At 37.1% G+C, this 19,484-nt stretch overlaps 1 protein-coding gene across 1 annotated transcript in view; it reads left to right on the top strand.

The window, feature by feature from the left end:
- si:ch211-127i16.2 (probable flavin-containing monoamine oxidase A) overlaps positions 1–18,907 on the top strand; it is a 103,542-nt gene extending 84,635 nt beyond the window's left edge. Inside the window, exons 11-12 of the mRNA XM_038268250.1 lie at positions 4,679–4,779; positions 18,441–18,907. Of these exons, the coding sequence (XP_038124178.1) occupies positions 4,679–4,779; positions 18,441–18,759 (420 nt within the window). The 3' untranslated portion in view covers positions 18,760–18,907. The remainder of the gene's footprint in view (positions 1–4,678; positions 4,780–18,440) is intronic.
- The last annotated feature ends 577 nt before the right edge of the window (positions 18,908–19,484 follow it).

The raw sequence follows: 19,484 nt of genomic DNA, 5'->3' as shown, positions 1-19,484 counted from the left end.
ACTACAGGCAGAGCATGACTCCTTACCCCATGACCCGCAGTAGCTCCAGGCACACTGTCAGTAGGATTGTCACTCACTGCAAAAAATCAAAATCTAGATACGTCCTTTTTTCTTAAAATAAGTGCATTTGTTCTTGAATTGAGGAGGTAAAAGAGACATTTTGTCAATGGAACAGGACAATTTACACTTAAAATAAGAAAACACAATTGCATTGTCTTATTTTAAGTGCATATTATCTAATTATCTTATTTTAAGAGTAAAATTACTCATTCCATTGGCAAACTATCTCATTTACCTACTCAAATTAAGGGTAAATACACTTAATTTAAGAAATTTTTAGCCTAAAATGATGGGACATAGTCTAAATATCTGGTAACTCGGTTTGCAACTGTAATTGTAATGATTACAGTATTAACTAACAATGATAATAATAGTTATAATAATTTTAATTATGAAGCTTTTTTTTTACCAGAGCTTAACAAATTCACTCACGTGACTGCATTCAAACACATATAAAATTTATGCGGAACTTTATGTTGTGCGTTCAATAAGTATTTACCTATTTGCTATTTCTAAGCTTGCAAGTCTTTGTTGCTTACTAGTCAAAAACTGTGAAAACATTCCAACAGCAGTCATGAATTTACCATAGGGCCGCATTTTCACACATTTTTACTCACTTTATTACTGATGCATCTCAACCCTTTGGTAGAAAAGGGTGTGCGTCGTATTACCGTGTATATGCACCCTTTGTAAAATGGCTTCCTCTCAGTCCTTTTCCAGTTTTCTTGACATGAATGTTAATATTTAACATGCTTTCCGGGGCCTTTGGATTCTGAGACGAGGCCCTTTCATCTTTAACGGTCTGACAGTGTGAATTTTCTGGGACATCCTCTCCTGTGCTAAATTGGCAGCTGTCAAATGTTTCCCATTTGTGAAAAAGCTCTCTGCAGTAGGCTTTTGGTTATTTGGAACTTGCCTTGTAACCCTTTTCCAACTGATGGACAGCTGTGGTTGCTTTTCTAAGGTCATTCATGTCTTCCTGCTGTGTTTCACACATATTAATCTTCCAGACCAGCATACTTGAGATCAAGGCATTTATACAGCCTGGACGAGTTTTGAAAAAATTAAAAGGAAATCCGATTGCAGTATTTACCAGGTCTAAAAACTATGAAAACAAAGAATGGATAAATATCTTCTTTTTTTTTTTAAGGTTGAACAGTTTTTTCTTTGTTTTCCTCCCACCTTTTTGCGTTCCTTGTTTTCTCCACTATGCTCTTTTTTTATTTTTCTGCTTCATGTATTCCTTCTTCCATCATTTGCTCCCTTCCTCTCCCTTGTTCTTCATCCCTTTCTTGTAGCCTCCCTCTTCTTTTCTAATGTCTCTTACCTTTTAATCCTTAATTTTTTCAATGTCCTCCCTATCTTCTTTCTGCTTGTCCTTTCTTGTGTCTATTCCTTTTTTCAACACTGTCCTTTTTTCCCCTCCTTCCTCATGACTCATGCTTTACATTCTTCCATCTTTGCTTCTTTGTGTCTTTCCTTATGTACTTAATTTCTGTCTTCCACACTGATGTTCTGGGATTTAAAAGGTTGTTAAGTAACACTGATTTTCACTCTTCCAGAGGGAAAAAAATTGTTTTTACTTCTAGAAATGTAATTAGGATTCAATATTTCCCAGCTGTTCAGGGGGGAGGGGGAAAGCAGAAGCTGTGCTTGTCCGACCAAAATGGTTTCCCTTTAAATCCATGAAGCATAGGTGGGAATAGTGCAATAATACAAAGAAAGAAATACCTGCTGGGAATATCATTTTTACTCTAATCATGTTGTGTCACATACAAACACAACAGCTATTTGGCTCCATTACATGATGCATAGCATATATTGATTGAATGTGAAACAGTACATTAATCATGCTAGATGCGTGATTCTAGGTCCTCGAATGATTTTCATATACTGTGCTATCGAAAGCAAAGCTCCAGTGGAAAAGCGCCTTAAGCAAACTCTAGGCAGTAACATTAAGGGAGATATCATGATTCTACTTCGCTGACAAAGAGACTCAGGGGGGCCGTCACTTTTAAGAACAATTACTTTGAGTAAAGAAAGAGTAATGAATGAAAGCTGCTTAGCTGACAGAAAGATTTCCCCAGATTTTTATGGCTGCTAAATTGTTATCAGATTTCTTCACTACCTTCTTTTAATTACTGTTATCCAAACGTCACCGACGATAAATGTACAGCAGAGAACGCCTTTAAGTTCAGAAGATCATTTTAATTTCTTGTATTCGTCTCACTGGGCTCTGAGGGGTTTCGTTTCTCTGCTTTTCCATTAAGCTGGAAAATTACAGGTTCATGTTAGCGAGTTAACTTGGACCCATCAAATATTCAGAGGGTACAGTGTTTTTCCTTTTTTTTTCTTCCATCCGAGTTTACTGCTCTATCAGGAGGTTGGTAGTGCTTTGCTGGGTAGGGATAGATCAGCCGTTCCATTCCACATACAGTATATACTTTGAAATTCCCCTCATTTTTTTTTATATTTCTTCATCTCTCTATATGATTGAACACATTATAGCGCCCATATAATGCTCTGAGTGACCAATAAAAATGCCAAGTTATGTGACTTAATGACGACACAAAGCAATAGCTTTTAAGCTTTCCAGCAAAACACTTTAAAGGCGCCTAATTCAAAGCTTTCAACACTGACAGTTTTATTTGTCACGTAATCACCGCGAGTATTTAAGCTGCAGAGGACAATTTTAGAAATTGCTACAGTTTGCTACGCTGTGCTGTTATAGAGGAGCTTTGCACTCTAAAAAGAAAATGCAAAACTAACTTGCATAAATTTCTTCAATTTAACAAGTAATTGTATTAAGTTTGGCCAAGTTCATTTCAGCTTTCGACTTATCTACTAAAAACACGAAGTTGGATCAACTTGATTCAATTACTTGTTACTAATTTACTAAGTTGGAGCAGCATCAGAAGAATCAGAATCTGTTATTTTGGTCATTGTTCCTCAAGGTTAAAATACATTTTTTTAGCAGCTCAAAACAATACAAAACAAAACAGTGCAGGCAAATAGTGCAATAAAAAGAAAATAAATGAATATTATAAGAAAAAAAGTTATGAAAGGAATATGCAGAATATTAAAGAAGAAAAAAAATATATATGCAAGAATATTTACATAAAAACTAAGGCATTGCACATGAGAATACTGCACTTATACAGCTGGGCTTGGAGAGCATTCATGTCCCGAATTTTCTGAATTGCTCTTCTGTTGAAATATTGAAACTCTCCTTAATTATTTGTTTTATTAATGTAATTGACCGAAACAAAGTGGAACATAATTATACGGTTCAAGGAAAATTATTTATTTTTTTTAATACTTTTTTCTTTTATTTGTATTAATCCCCCTTTACTCGGAAAGTCCTCAATAAATCTAGTTCAAAAAAATTGCCTAAATAATTCAGAAAGTCCACCAGGCCTTAGAAAGTCAGTTAGAGATCATTAAAGGACATTAAGCATCATTAAAACCACAACAGAGCAAACTATCATAGGTGTACAAGTTTATCATGTAATAAAACTTATATTGCTTTGAACTGGCTGGCACTAGCAATTTAGAGGACAATGCAACCATTTTAAAAAAAAAAAGGTTCTTTAGTTTGATTATCCAAAAAGTAATCTTTTATTTAAGCCTGAATCCAATATATGAACAAATACTACTTTGAAAGTAATAGCCACAAGGTTAACCTGTCCCAGCCAGTAATTTGCAAACTGAATGAATTAATTATTTAGTATTGCCCTGAACTTCCAACAAATATGTTTTTTTAATGTTTTCTTAAATCATTGTGGATTTTCATTTTCAATTAAATAAAAATGTGATGCATGTTTTAGTCACAAAACTCAGACCTAAAACTTTGCTGTTCACTGTTTAATATATACATCAATTTGAAGGCTGCGACATCGTCATGCAGTTGCTCCATCTGTTTCCCTGTCTTCCTCTGACTCTTTATCAGTGTTTCAAGGTGTTGTCAGATTCAGGATCATCTTTCTCTCCCTCCCAAACATTCATTTCTTCTGTCTTAGATTTCTCATCCGTCAGCTCTCTAATTTTGTCTGCCTCTCCCTCCTACTCTCTCAATCTTCCATGTTTTCATTTCATGCCTTACTCCTGCGTATCAAACAAAACAGAAACAACAACAACAAATTCATTAAAAACTTTAAATTTTCTTGGTAAAAAGGAAAAAATATTCTTCAAAATTCATCCTTCTGAATAAATTTGACACATTTCTTATCAGTAATCCATGGCTCAATGTACGGCTAAAAGATATTTGACTAATGTGCTATAAATGAGCCACCCTAACTGTCTGGTTCCTTTTCTTTTTCTTCACACCTTTAGTGGTATTAGGTAATAAGATGTGTTCGCAGGGTTGTAATGTGATGTCAAAACTCTGTTCCCGGTCGGTCTGTAATGAAAAATAACTCGCTACTCATGAGGCTGTCAAAAAAAAAATGTCTTGGAATTTGGAAGATTGAATGCGGTGAAAAAGAGGGTGACAGCCATCTTTAGATGAGGGCATCCCCAATTAAGTCAGAATTTTAAGCAGTGCATGTTAGTTTTTCAGGGTCTTCTGTCATTCTGATTTGTTTGTGCTGCATTGTTAGAATTTTTGTTTGTTTTGAAGGACTGGGCGAAGGAGGAGTACAACGGTGGCTGCCCCGTCAATGTCATGGCGCCTGGTCTGCTCACGTATTACCAGCCGAGCCTCAGGAACCCCTGTGGCAGGTAATCGCCCCGCTGATGACAATCATAATCACACTTCTCCCTCTCCGGTATTTTTAAACACGTCTTCCTTTTTTGTATTCTCACTTGGACAAACATGGAGATGAGGAAAAAATACCAAATCTCCCTAAGTGAATCCTTTTTCTGAGATTTGTTAGGGAGCTCATTTTAAATGAGATCCATTCTTTCCTTGGTGACAGGTGAGTGTTGGTTGTTTCTATCTTTTCTTTTACAGCTGAAACCATTTCATAAGCTTCCTTACCTTGTAGCAAATGCACACCACTCATAGACATGAGACCTTCGGTTGTCTGGAATGATAACATGGATGTTCAGATAACAAAAAAAGGCAAGAGGTCATCAGCAGCTTTATTCTCAGGGGAAAATGTCCCATAATCCATTTCTAATGGCTTGTCCAAGGATACACAGAACTGAATAAACGAGAGCGACTGGAAGGTAAGGGGATTCAGGTAATGCATTTCTATAATGACATCTAGTCTACAGGGAGCAGGAGAAGCTCATTACATAACGTGAGCGAAACAGCAGCCAGGGGATGGCGACCCCCTCATTCGCATTCTGCCCTTGTATGAAAAATGGATTTCCAAGGATGTGCTGTGACCTTGACCAACTCCAACACAAGAAAAATACCTTATTTAATTGCTCGAGAAATGACTGCATTAGCCTGGAGATGTGCGGTTTGAATTGAGATCCTTTGTTTCTCATTAGAGGGTGCATTACGGTTTCTGTAATAAGCCTAATGGTCTTGGAGCTGGATGAGTCGTTGGGCCGTTTGGCTCTGTGAGATGTTTACAGAGAACGAAAACACCTGTGGTATCTCATATTAATTCTCCTAATCCTTAGTCCTCAGTGACCCTGATTTAAGAAGTATGTTACTGATTTTTCTTTTTTAAATCTTTTTTATATGAAAGTCTACCCTAGCTTCAACTATTCAATTCAATTCAGTTTATTTATATAGCGCCAAATTCACAACACATGTCATCTCAAGGCACTTTAGTGTTCAGTTCAACCAGATCAGACAGTCAAATTGATACAAAGTTTTCTATCTAAGGAAAACCAGTTGATTGCATTGACTCAAATACAATCCCTCACACTAAGCATGCTTGTAGCGACAGTGGAGAGGAAAAACTCCCTTTTAACAGGAAGAAACCTCCAGCAGAACCAGGCTCAGTTTGAGCGGCCATCTGTTGAGGCCGACTGGGGTTCAAGGAGACAGAAGCAGAGACACAAAAGGCAACTGTAAAAGGCGGCCCCGTCTATGAAACACACAGCCAGGCAGACGAGCTCCGAGCCAGCTCCCATGCCAGAGGATGAAGAGAGCACATCCAGCCAGTCACGGTCAGAGAAACAGGACCACACTGGAAAACAGCCCGATCTCCAGGATCTATAAACAAGGGTGTTGATGGAAGCAGCACAGCTGATGTTTCTCTCCAGGATGGAGTCACAGCCAAACAGGAACAGACGAGGCAAAGCTACTCTGAGAAAAAACAGAGAGAGCAGAACATTAGAGATTGAACTAACAGATTCTGCAGAATAGGAGAATAGAGAGAGAATGAAGCAGAATGATGAAATGGGGGTCCCCATGTCCTCCAAAAGTCTAAACCTATAGCAGCATAACTACAGAGATAGTTCGGGATAACCTGAGCGACTCTAACTATAAGCTTTATCAAAAAGGAAAGTTTTAAGCCTAGTCTTAAAAGTAGACAGGGTGTCTGCCTCACGGACTAAAACTGGTAGTTGGTTCCACACACACCTAGATTTGCAGGTTCACTTCACAGCATTTAGATAAAAAAATGCTCAATGTCTATAAATCTAAGGACAATCCAGTGTAAAAACCTAATTTTCCTTGTCTCAAGATTTGCAATAATGGCTATAAATACATGCATTACTACCATGCCGTAAGTCCATGGTGATTGTTGTACCATGAGAAACTGTTCAAGGGAAACATTTTTTTCTCTTTAACGTTTTTTTTTCGCCTTTTAAAATTTTTTTTTTTTTGTCAAGCTATTAAATAATGATTCCCTTTATTAAGGGAGAATGTTCATTTGACAAAACACACCTAAATTAATAAAGTAATACCCACTAAAACTAATAATTGGTGTGCTTCGATTGGCATCAACAGAACTGCCATAAAGCGTTCGTTGTAAACCAAGAATGAGTTTGGACCGCTCAACGTTGTAGACTCTAAACTTTTGCGCTTTTGACCCACATAACCGTACCTGAGTCGACTCATGACCTAAACTACTGGTTGAACATACAAATATTTCTATAAAATAATTCACACCCTGATAATTCTCCTGTTAAAAGTCAATGTCTTCCATAATTTTGATCCCCAATACCTCTCAGATCTCCCTCACGTTGCTACCCCATCTTGAATCCTTACAGTAGGTCTTCCTCATCCATTCACCTTATTGAGGCTCCCGCGCCTCCTCACTATAGGGAACAAAGCTTTCTGCCACTCTGCTCCTAAACTCTGAAATTCACTCCATTCTGATATTTGCTATACTTATTCTTTACCTCAGTTTAAATCAAGGCTAAAAACGTATCTTCTTAGGACCGAATACCTCCACTGATTGCCTTTCATGTTTTTAATAATAATGTTTATTATGTTTGTTGTACAGTTTCCTTGTTTTTTTTTTATAGTCTCTTTAAATAATATGTATTTTTTATTATTTTAAACCATTAATATTACATAAAAAAGGAGCGTCAACAGACAAAATAGTCGATTTAGTCAGTTTTTAAGTGATGATTTTGTATGTTTAAGCACAATGTGTTACGCAACGCTGGGGGGTTTTGCAGGGATCCCTTTTGCATCCTGCATGGTGAATAGACGGCTTGGATCGGCTTAGACGGCTTGGATCTTGAGATCCAACTATATCAGGAAAATTCTGGCAGCTTTCATTTCTCATGATCTGATTCGCATCAAGTAACATTTGCTACTTGTTTATCTGTAGTTCATGGCTGAAATTGAACACACTAAGCTATTCATTCACAGGCCCTCCTGTGGTTGGTGTACTTTTAGAACAGCTGTTTTCTTTACAAGTCTGTCACCAAAAAATGTCACAGGATGTCATGGCCTTGTGGTTTGCATCAAACTCAAATACAGTGATTTTTTTTAACTTTATTCAATGTTGCTTGACATCACTTTTAGAATCAAGTGCTTACAGCAATGGTCTTCCATAATATATTTACAGTATTTATAGACCAGGAGGATTCCATTTATTACTCTTTCTTTAGATAAAATCATTATAGCAGTTTGTGCCTTTTACATGATATCGATAGATATATTTGCCTCAATATCTAAACACCATCAGCAGACTGAGATACTGTACCACAGCTTAGGAAAAAATATATCCTTAGTAACCTTTTTCTACAAGGTTACAGAGCTGTGCTTTAAATACAAAGAGAAAGAGCTCCACTGGGCTCCAAAATACATGCAGGCCTCTAAATGCATCCAGACTATAACAGTCAAGGTCTCCCAAGTGAGGTGCAAGCAAAATGAAATACACTGAGCCAAGAGATAAAGCCTTCACATGGAATAGGCAACAGCAGCTAAATGTTGCACAACCTTTTTTACAGATTCACCACTGAAAATTATTCATCCTCAAATTTGCATGTGATACTTAAAGCACATTGCTATCATGACAACACATTTATTGCCATGCATAGAAATGTAAATACATTAAAATTAAATATGGTAATAGTTTTTTTACAGGGTGTGAAGAAGTAAAAATATGAAAAGCATTAGTAGGAAGCTATGAACGCAATGGATTAGGATTTATTTTTTAGGTTATTTTTCCCCAAATTAAAAGTTGCACATAATTTAAAAACATAAAATAAATTAAAACTTTTCTAGTTGATTTTATTAAGGGAAATATAAAACCAACATATCCACTGGTGATGTAGTCAGATTGGCATGATTCAATACTAATGAATTATCTGCTACTAACCGCATTTTCTCAGAACACTAAAATTATTTTTTACATGCTGATCCAGGCTTTGTTACTGCCAGATAGATTAGATTGAGAAATGACCCGTTGGTCACATAACTCCTCCTCCAATGTGTGATGCCTGCGTCATCGTTGTTATTAGATGCTACTGTCGGGTAGCGACATTCTATGAAGACAGTAGGCCGCTGTGACAGCAAATCCCATAATGCTTTGCTCTCTGTGCAAAGCATTCTGGGATTTGAGATATGTATATTCTAGATATACCTGGGGTATATATCTCTTTCTTTTCTTTTCATACACTTTTCATACACCAATCAGATCAACAAAGCATAAGACGTACTAACAGAGCGACGACGAAAACACAACCACAAGCCAGGCACAAGCCAATTGATAGATCAAACTCTTGCCGAAACCAGTCGAGAGAAGAGCAAAAACATCTTTTCCTCTGAGAAAAGCCTCCAGAGCAGTGTTTTGCTTTTCTTTCAGTGAAGAAATACTCTGTAATTCCGATAAAACTTGCTCGATAGCCACGCTAACGCTAGTTTCATCGGCTGAAGCCGCCATGTTCTTTAGACTGAACTGTTGAGCTTCTCGTTGAGTCACACCTCAACCCGCCTCAAAGCCAACGCTGATTGGATATTCGTTTGGTGAACTGCTCCAAATTTTCTTTAACGGAAAGTAGCCAGACTCGCGAGATCAGGATGGTCTCACGAGGCTACAAATTTATGTCTGAATGTGCACATGCGCAGAAAAAGATTGCTAACTGGGAATGAGCACATAGGATGGCCTTACCTAAACATTTCAGCAGAATGGCAATTAGCAGGATCACTCATTAAGAGGATCCACCCAGACATAAAAGATCGTCCTCTATACCTTTAACGAAAAAAAACTTCCAATAATTAAAACACACAGTACTTTTGTTTGTATAGTTTTCTACACCTGCTGCTCACATTGTAAGCCATAATATCCTCTTAGACCAGAGGTCCGACGACAGTGTCTAACTTCACTTGCGCCACTTCTCCTGTTAATAAGGTAAAGCCATCCGGAGCGACCGGACCAGGCTACACGTGATACAAATTAGCCAATGAGCCGTGTCAGTCTGGGTTACTGCGGCAAGCTACTTTAAGACACAGGAGGCAAGACTTTCCCAAGCAGTGGGATAGAAGGAGAATACACGAAGTAAGTACACGGAGTGCAGGAAGAACTACGGTGAACTGGTGAAAGAAAAATGAAACGGTGTGCTCAAAGATGACCCTGCACATTTAGTGTATGTTTGGCTCAACCTACTGCTATGAAGCAGAATTCTCCACCATGACCATAATTTAAAATAAATATGGATCCAAGCTCACGAATGAGCACCTTGATATGTGCTTGAGAATGGCTTTGTCGCCATTCAAACCCAGGTTTAAAGCCTTATAGGACAGCATTAAGCCAACTTCTCTCATTAAGCCATAAAAAAATTAAAAAAAAGGTCAGTTCACTTGTTCTATAAAATATGTAAATCAGGAAATTGTCTATATATCAAAGTGAACAATTGTTGTTCTCTACTTCAAAAAGCACTTCAGATTTTAAAATGGATTTTTTTTATTTAATAACATGGATGCATAAAAAACATATTTTATTTCACTGTTAAATTCTGATTAAAATAACATAATTAAAAATGTCTCCAGACCTTTACTGGTTGATGATTTTCTTTATTCGGACCCCGCTGATTTTTAATTGATTACCCCTGTCTTAGACCAATCAGTACCAACCCAGAATGGAGAAAACTGGATTTACTCAAAAACGGCATTCTAGAAAGTGCTGTAAAATACTCAACACAGAATACATGTAAACTATCTGCACATGATTAGAATAATAATCAGCAAGGAACTAACAAACACACACACATATGCCAGGGTGCTGATGGTAGCAGCTTGTTCCTGCCTCAGGGCATGTGAACCACTCACATTCAAGAGAAATGATTTTCTTTTTATCATTCGTTGTGTTTGCAGATGGAAGAAAATATTTGCACTGCAGTTATTAAGTTATCACAACTAGATTTGGTCTCGGGTGCATTCTGTACACTTTAACAGGCATTGATTGAGTCAAACCGACCTCAAAGGGAAATCAGTAAAAAGCGAACCAATCTTAATAAGAATTGATCCACGCTATCAAAACATGTCATCACTTTTGATATATACTATCGAAGCAGGAAGTTCTGCAAAGTTCCACTAGACTAAGGCTCTATTAATTTTTACTTTACTAGCAGCAAGCTGCATAATGCTTTGCTTTAAGAAGACCACAAACTGTCATAAAGAACTTTAAAGGTCCTATGCATTTTAGTTTCTGATTTTTACAAAGAAAGTTATTACATTTTTACAACATTTACAAATGAAAAAAAATCATGAAGTACGCTGCATAGAAATGTAAGACTATAAGGAAGGAAAAAGGTCCTAGTAAATGTAATAGTGCAATTGAATAAAACTAACATGGAAAATGATAAATCCTGATTTATTTAAATCGGAATTTGAATGTATTCAGCTTCACAGGAAACTAATTATGCACTTTTTGTGTATTTTTACAAGCACAAATTTTATAATATTGTTTGGCATCCTGTGTGATAGACACAAACTAGTGGAGAAAGTCATAAAGTGGACATTGAGTCATGGACTTAAATGTTTTGACACTTAAAATCCGAAAGATGTGATATGCATTACTATTTAGTCCCTCTTTTAATTAGCAACCCTTTAAGTCCAGAGGTTCAATATGATGCTTTTGAAAACCAACAAGGTAGTTTTTGTCGTCCACTTTGCTGTAATTCAATCATTGTAAAAGTTTCAGACATTTGTTGGAGAAGAACATGGCAAGACACACAAAAAAAGGATTTGCTCCTGACCTGTGTCTATTACTTTAAAACTAATTAAGAGTAAAACTCTTTCTGGCCGAGGGCAGCTGGATGGAGATTGGAGGGTAAAGGTGATGTGTGTTTTCCTATAGGTGGCAAACTAATTAATATAATGAGTTACAAAAACTAATGAAAAGAAACGGCAGTTGCTGTAGTGATAGTGCAGCTGATTAACTGGATGCTAAATGTTTTAGTTTTTAAGATGTTTGACTTATGGCCTGGCTCATACAGGTATTCATACTGTTGTGCCATTACACAGTTAGATTGTATACATGCTGCATGTTTAAGCTGTATGGGATTGCAAGCTTCTCTTGGACTTCTTACTGGAAACAATTGAACCTGGGATAGTCATTAAAGTCACTAAAATGCACTTATTTTCTTCAGTATGTTGTGCATTAGTCAGCTGTTGGATGCAATCTCTGCTCTAGAGCTGCCTGTAGGTATCAAAAGAAATCCCCCTTGAAGCTTCAGTCTCTGTGCATTGAAGCAACCAGTGAGAAAGCATAGCCGAGATTGAATAACACGCAAAAATCTATCATTTTCAGTCAGGCTAAGCCTCTTATGGGGCGTGTAGAGCACGGACGGGCCATGAAGCTGGCAGCCAATCAGCATCAAGAAGATGCTGATTGGCTGAATATGTTTAATATGTTTAAAGACAGACATAGGGGAGGTTTTCTACACAATACTCAGAAGAGAGTTTCATTCATTCAGGACAGTCGACTTGCCCTGAACTTTTGACGTGATTTTAGATTACTTTATATCTATTTTATCCCATTATTGTGATGTGTTTTATTTGTTAATGAAATATGTAACATTTAGATTTAATTTCCACCATTGAGCTTCCCCTGTTACAGAAATCAGCCGGCAATGACAATTCCAGTCCTTGAGGCCTGGTGTCCTGACACTTTTAGATGTGGCCCTGCTCCAACACATTGAATCAAATATTTAGACGATTACCAGGACCCTTGAGAACCTGCATACTGAGGATATAAATTAGCTCTTCGATTCAGGTCTGCCAGACCAGCGACACACACACTTTTTCACAAACAATAAACATCAATTTATTTTAACAGGAATTTATTAGAGCAACACAAAGCAATCCATAATTGTGCAGATAATGAAAATTGTGGGAATTTAAATCTCTCCCCTAGACTCAATTTTTTTGCCGTCTCTTTTTAGCTTAATCAATTTTCTATCAACAATGACCAGATTTTCTGCTGCTATAAAGCGTTCCTCGCAGCATGTGGCTGCCAGCTCCCATGCCTCGCTGTGGGGACAGTGTGTTCCAGGTGTTTTTTCAGTATTAGTTTTCCTCTATGTATACTTTTTCCACTAAAGTTGTATTTTGGTCTCATCTGATCAGAGCAGCAGGTTCTTTTACAGGTTTGTGTCTCTTTGTTATACAGTGGCACAATAAAGTATGGTAACACTTTACAATAACCTTCTAAACCATCATTTATAAATGGCAAAGATAACAGATTGTTCAATAATGTTTGATAATCAGTTATAAACTGCATCTAAACCATTTCTAAAAGTTAAATAGATCATATTGCCCTGCCATGTTAGCTTATCCCTAACCCTAACATGAACTTAAGACCTGAACCTAGCCTTTATTTTTTATTTAACTTGCTGTAATGTTGGACTCACCCTAACCCTACCATCAGTGAGCTTATTACCTTAATACATTATCTATTAACATTTTATAAAGGGCTTTATATGCAAATATAAATGAATCAAATAATAATAAACTATCCATTGATAATTATAAATTGTCTCTTTACCATTTTTTAAATGACGGGTTGATGGATTTTGTAAAGTATAACCAAACGTATTTAGTCAGCCACTGATTGTGCAGGTTCTCTAACATAGAAATAAAGGAGATTTGTAATTTTTATTATGGCCATCTATCAACTATGATGGACAAAATGAGGAAAAAAACCGGGAAATCACCAATTTTTTAAAAATTATTTATGATGGAAAATAAGTATTTAGTCATAAACAGCCGTTCAACTCAACACTTTGCAGCATTACCTTTTGTTGGAAGTATTTAGTCCCATTCCTCCTTACATATCTCCTTTAGAACAATGGTATTTTGGGATAGAGGGAGATTATCAGTAGTGTTTGAGGGTCAGACATCTTGCTTGTTTTTGGGTGACCGAATACTTATTTTCCACCATACTTTACAAATAAATTCTTTGAAAATCCTTCCACTGGAAAAACTATCTAAAAATTAGCAAAAATGTCTTAAATTAAGTGTATTTACTCTTAATTTTAGCAGGTAAATGAGATGATTTGCCAATGGAATGAGTATTTTTACTCTTAAAATTAGATATTCGGATAAAATACACTTGAAATAAGACAATGCAATTGTGTTTTCTTATTGTAAATGTAAATTGTCTTATTCCATTGGCAACGTGTCTCACTTACCTCCTCAATTCAAGAACAAATGCACTTATTTTAAGAAAAAATTACTTGTCTAGATTTCGATTTTTTCCAGTGTTGATGTGATTACCTGGATTTTTTTCTCCTTCTCAATTGTTTCCTTATAGTTGAAGTGCACCTATGATGAAAATTAAAGACCTCGATTTTCTAATTAGGTGAGCTTAAACAAACAGTGGATAACTAAATACTTTTTGGCAAATACGGTATGAAGTCTTTATATTTCCACAGATCCTTTGTCTCTTTCTTCCTGGAAAGTTCGTGGCTGTGAATGGGACCCCTGTTGACCCATATGCTTGCTTTTCTGATGTTGTTTGATTTGGCTTCTTTATTCTAAATAGTGACTGTTATGTTGCCTCAGGTTCGCAGCATCATGTTTATGTCTGTAGCACTTGATGTCTAATAGCACTGACACCAAACCAAAGTAGAGCCATGTAATACCGGTATATTGATAAATGGAGAGGCAGCATATATGTTGTGCTTTTCTAGTGAGTAAGCCCCACAGCACTGAACAGGGTGAACCTATTTCGTTAAGCATGTAGGAGACAAATATAATAGAGAAAACAGTTAATGACCATATCAGATAGTAACTATTTTCAGTTATTAAAGTTTTATCTTCATGTTTATGTTTGGTCTGTTTTGTTAGGACTGTCCTTACAAAAAAGGACTGCATAAACAAAAGATAAAACACAAAATCTGAATAAAAATGAACTCAAAACAATTTAAATTCTTTTAATGGAGCAAGATAGTGGTATAGTTTTGCTAGTCAAGATTTCTTAAAAATAGGAAAATAAAGCTTGATATTTCAAATATAAGTTAAGTCCTAAAAGAGAAAAGATAATTTAACACTTTTAGATGTAACTTGGTTAAAACCAAATATGCAATGTAGGTTAATTTGATAATCAAATCTGGCCTCAGGTATAAATGTGTGTAGGCGTGTGTTGTTTTTTTGTTGTTGTTGTTGCTGCATGTCTGTGTGGTGGCCCCATAATGGACCTGTTAGAGACAGATGTTAATTACAGTTTATTCTCGGCATAAAAAAGCTAATTTCATCTGACCTAGCCTCCTTTTCCATATTTACACGTGCGGACAAAACCGTGAAGCATAAATAAGGTCTTCTGTGCTAGTGGTTGCAAAGCAGGCAGGGCTTCTAATTTAACCTCTTGCTAGGTTTTATACATTACCCTACAAATGATAAAATGTGGTCCACTTGAGCAGAAATTGTAACTGTACACATCTCTGACTGTGTTTCTAAACACTGCCTGTATTATACTCAGACACAATAGCCTACTTTGTGATTCATTACTGCAAGACCAAGTGCATCCCAACTTTGATCAGTAATTTAAAAAAGGAAATTTAATCCTGTAGTCAAACAGTTTGTCTAAACAAATACTCTACTGGCATTATCAATGCAGCATTGCATGTCTGTTAACTGCTCAGGCTGAATCAGATGCAACCTCCAGCTCATCTTTTGTCTTTAATTTCCCTCCTAACAATAATCTTATAACAGTAAGGTTCTTTTTGAGCTTTAGGTCAGTCCAGCTCGCTGACAAGAAAGGTATGAACATTTTATTGAGTCAGATGTTGTTTCTTTTCGACATGTGGGCAGATGTCAAGTCCTGCTGGAAGGTAATATCAACATCTCTGTAAAGCTGTTACGTTTCCTGCTATAAGCTGCAATAACTTTGGACGTGATCAAACCATTGATAAGACACAGACCTGCACTAGAAAATTACATGACTCCAAAATCATCACTGATGTGGAAACTGGAAACCGGATTCCTTTCTCACCACTTCCCAGACCAAAAGACTTATACAGTGAGTCCAAGAAGTATTTGATCCCTTAGTGATTTTCTTCTTTTGCACACTAATAAAGATGTGATCATTCTGCACGTTTAATGGTAGATGTATTTTAACATGGAGAGACAGAATATCAAAAAGAAAATCCAGAACATAACTTTAAAGAATATATATTAATTAATTTGTATTTCATTGAAGGAAATAAGTATTTGATCCCTCTAGCCAAACACAGTCAATACTTAGTGGCAAAGCCTTTGTTAGCAAGTACAGCAGTGAGACATTTGTTGTAATTAACCACAAGTTTAGCACACACACCAGGGGGAATTTTGGCCCACTCTTCTGGGCAGATCCTCTCTAAATCAGGAAGGTTGGTGGGCTGTCGCTTGGCAACTGGGACCTTCAGCTCCCTCCATAGATTCTCAATTGGATTGAGGTCCGGAGACTGGCTGGGCCACTCCATGACCTTCATGTGATGTTTCTTGAGCCAATCCTTTGTTGCCTTTGCTGTGTGTTCCGGGTCGTTAACATGTTGGAAGACCCAACCACGTCCCATTTTCAACTTCCTGGCAGAGGGGAGGAGGTTGTCCCTCAGGATTGTACGCTACATGGCTCCATCCATCTTCCCAGTGATGCGGTGAAGTAGCCCTGTACCCTTGGCAGAGAAACACCCCCAAAACATTATGCCTCCACCTCCATGCTTGACGGTGGGCACAGTGTTCTTGGGGTCATTGGCAGCATTTTTCTTCCTCCACACATGGTGGGTAGAGTTGAGGCCAAAAAGTTCAATTTTGGTCTCGTCTGACCACAGAACCTTCTCCCAATAACTTGGTTCATCTTTCAGGTGATCATTGGCATACTTAAGGTGTGCCTCCACATGTGCCTTCTTGAGCAGGGGTACCTTTCGGGCACTGCAGGATGTTAGTCCATTGTTGTGCAAAGTGTTGCCAATTGTTTCCTTGCACACTGTGGTCCCAGCTGCCTTCAGGTATTTTACCAACTCCTGACGAGTGGTTGCAGGATTATTTCTGACCGTTCTCAGGAGCATTGTCACCCCACGAGGTGATATCTTCTTTGGAGCACCAGGCCGAGGTCTGTTGATGGTCATGTTATACTCTTTAAAATTTCTACCAATTGCACCAATAGTTGTTACTTTCACATCCAACACCTTGCTAATCTTTTTGTAGCCCATTCCAGCTTTGTGGAGGTCAACAATCCTGACTCTGAGGTCCTGAGACAGCTCTTTGGTCTTACCCATATTGGAGACTTGAAATCTGTCAGATTGTCCGATTCTGTGAACAGGTGTTTTTCACACAAGTGAGTAGTGAGAACAGGTGGCTTCAGTTCAGGTAACAGGCTGATTGGGAGTGTCTAACTGCTCTGTGAAAGGCAGAACTCCTAATGCATACTGAGGGATCAAATACTTATTTCCCTCAATGAAATACAAATTAATTAATATATATTCCTTAGATTTTTTTTCAGGATTTTCTTTTTGATATTCTGTCTCTCCATGTTAGAATACATGTACCATTATATGTGCAGAATGATCACATCTTTATTAGTGGCCAAACGAAGAAAATCAGCAAGGGATCAAATACTTCTTGGACTCACTGTATATGAATAATATAGTTTTCTTTTTTTTCCCAGCTGGAAAGACCCCCAGCAAGATGCTTTTTGAGATTCTATTACACGTGATTGGCCTAAAGAAATAATTAGGATGGTTCCAACCTGTCCTGAATTTGTCTGTCTGATTATAACTTGTAGATCTCCTCTAAACTCGTCTTTCTTTTTACAGTTATGTTAAGACTACAGCTTATTTTTTAAATTTTTTTCTACTAGACTTTTTCCCTCAACATAATTTTCTCCAATATTTATATGAACAGGAGTCTGATTAACCTGCATCTTTTTTAACCCTTTAAAGCCCGATCCAAGAATAAAACAAAACAGAAAATACATTTTTTTTGGTTTGAAGTCCTTATTTGGCCTTTTAACAAAATATGTAAAAAGAAAAAACAGAAATACATTTGTTATATTAATAATTTATTACTATGCAATAAGTCAAGATTATTTTTTGTGTAGTCTTCTGCCCTCTGTTATCAGGTATATCTGATTGTGTACAATAGGATTTTGAACAAAGTTTTTACCATTAAATTATGCAAAAGGTGTCAGACGCAAACATGTCAGAAACCGTATGTATCAAATATGATACATTTGGCATTACAGGGTTAAATTCCCTTTTGTATTTTGTAATCTGCTTGTGGATTGTGTCAGAAAAACTCTTGCATGTCAGCAGTTTTCTGCATAATTTGTGGAGCTTAACATCATAGTGTTCTGTAAATATTTTTTATTTAGCTCATATAATATTCTAGTTTTTTGATAAAATGAAGTTTGGACTCTAATTGGCTAAAAACCAGAATGATAAACATTAACAGAAAAAAAATAACTTAAAATGAATATTTCTATGTACGATGAATTTTATTCTATTTGCTTAAATTAATTGAGGTTTATTATTTCTATTTCATTGAAATGCAATCCAGATTCTAGGATCTAAAGATTTTCTGCTTTCTGGATTTACAGGATCCACTGGGCTGGCACTGAAACTGCAACGCAGTGGTGTGGCTATATGGACGGTGCGGTGCAAGCTGGCCAGCGAGCAGCTCTGGAGGTGCTGTCTGAAGTCTGCCATGTGGCTCTAACTGCAGAGGAGCAGGAAGCTCTGACCCAGGGTCAAACTATGAAGAGTACCCCAAATGAAGCCCTAATGTCTAAACTTCTCCATCAGCTCCCAAGCAAATCTTTGGTGATGGCTGCACTGACAATAAGTGCTGCTCTGTTGCTGGTTTGGAATCAGAATGTAGTGACTAAGGTCACATCCTACATGACATCTGCTCGTTAAACAGGCAGCCATGATTTAATGCTATTGTAAGAAAAACTTCAGGAGACATGTCTTTTCCAACTTGTGGACTTAACTAAAACTTAAGTGCACTCACGGTCCTGGGTTTTTTCAGGGACACAAATGTTGTGTCTTACAATCTCTGTAGCTTCAATTTGCACTGAAATTGAAATTGTATATTAATCTTTCAATGATTACCAAATTTTTTATTTCAAGACATTTATTCATGGTAGGTGAATTAAAATAAAAGGCAAAAAACTTAGCTTAAATGAGTTCTGGCAGGGATCTTAACCATTTAAATAAAACAACACACAACGCTTTAAACACTTTCTGCTTCTATTGATTATATTGGTTATGTATTTTGATTAGTTTTATGACATATCTACCTATTTTTCACTGCTTGTCAATCAGGGTCATGGGGGGCTGGTTGGTTCCTATCTCCAGCAGTCTATCTGGGCGGGGTCCACCCTGGAAAATTTGCAGCCCATCGCATGACAGAGGCACACAAACATCACACACACCATTACACCTAAGGGGAATTTAGAAACAACAGTTAACTTAAACCGTCACTGTACGAGTGAGAGGAAACCAGAGTACCCTGAGAGAACCTATGCATGCACAGGGAGAACCAGGAAATAGAGAGACCAGGTCAGGAATAGAACCCAGCACCTTCTTGCTTTAAAGAAACAGGGTTACAAACCGTTTATCTCTTGCATACTGTATTCAAC

This window comes from Cyprinodon tularosa, unplaced genomic scaffold, assembly GCF_016077235.1.
Source record: "Cyprinodon tularosa strain WSP-4 unplaced genomic scaffold, ASM1607723v1 ctg7, whole genome shotgun sequence".
Classification (NCBI taxonomy): domain Eukaryota; kingdom Metazoa; phylum Chordata; class Actinopteri; order Cyprinodontiformes; family Cyprinodontidae; genus Cyprinodon; species Cyprinodon tularosa.
Note: the sequence above shows the minus strand (reverse complement) of the source record. Positions and strands in the feature narration are given on the sequence as shown.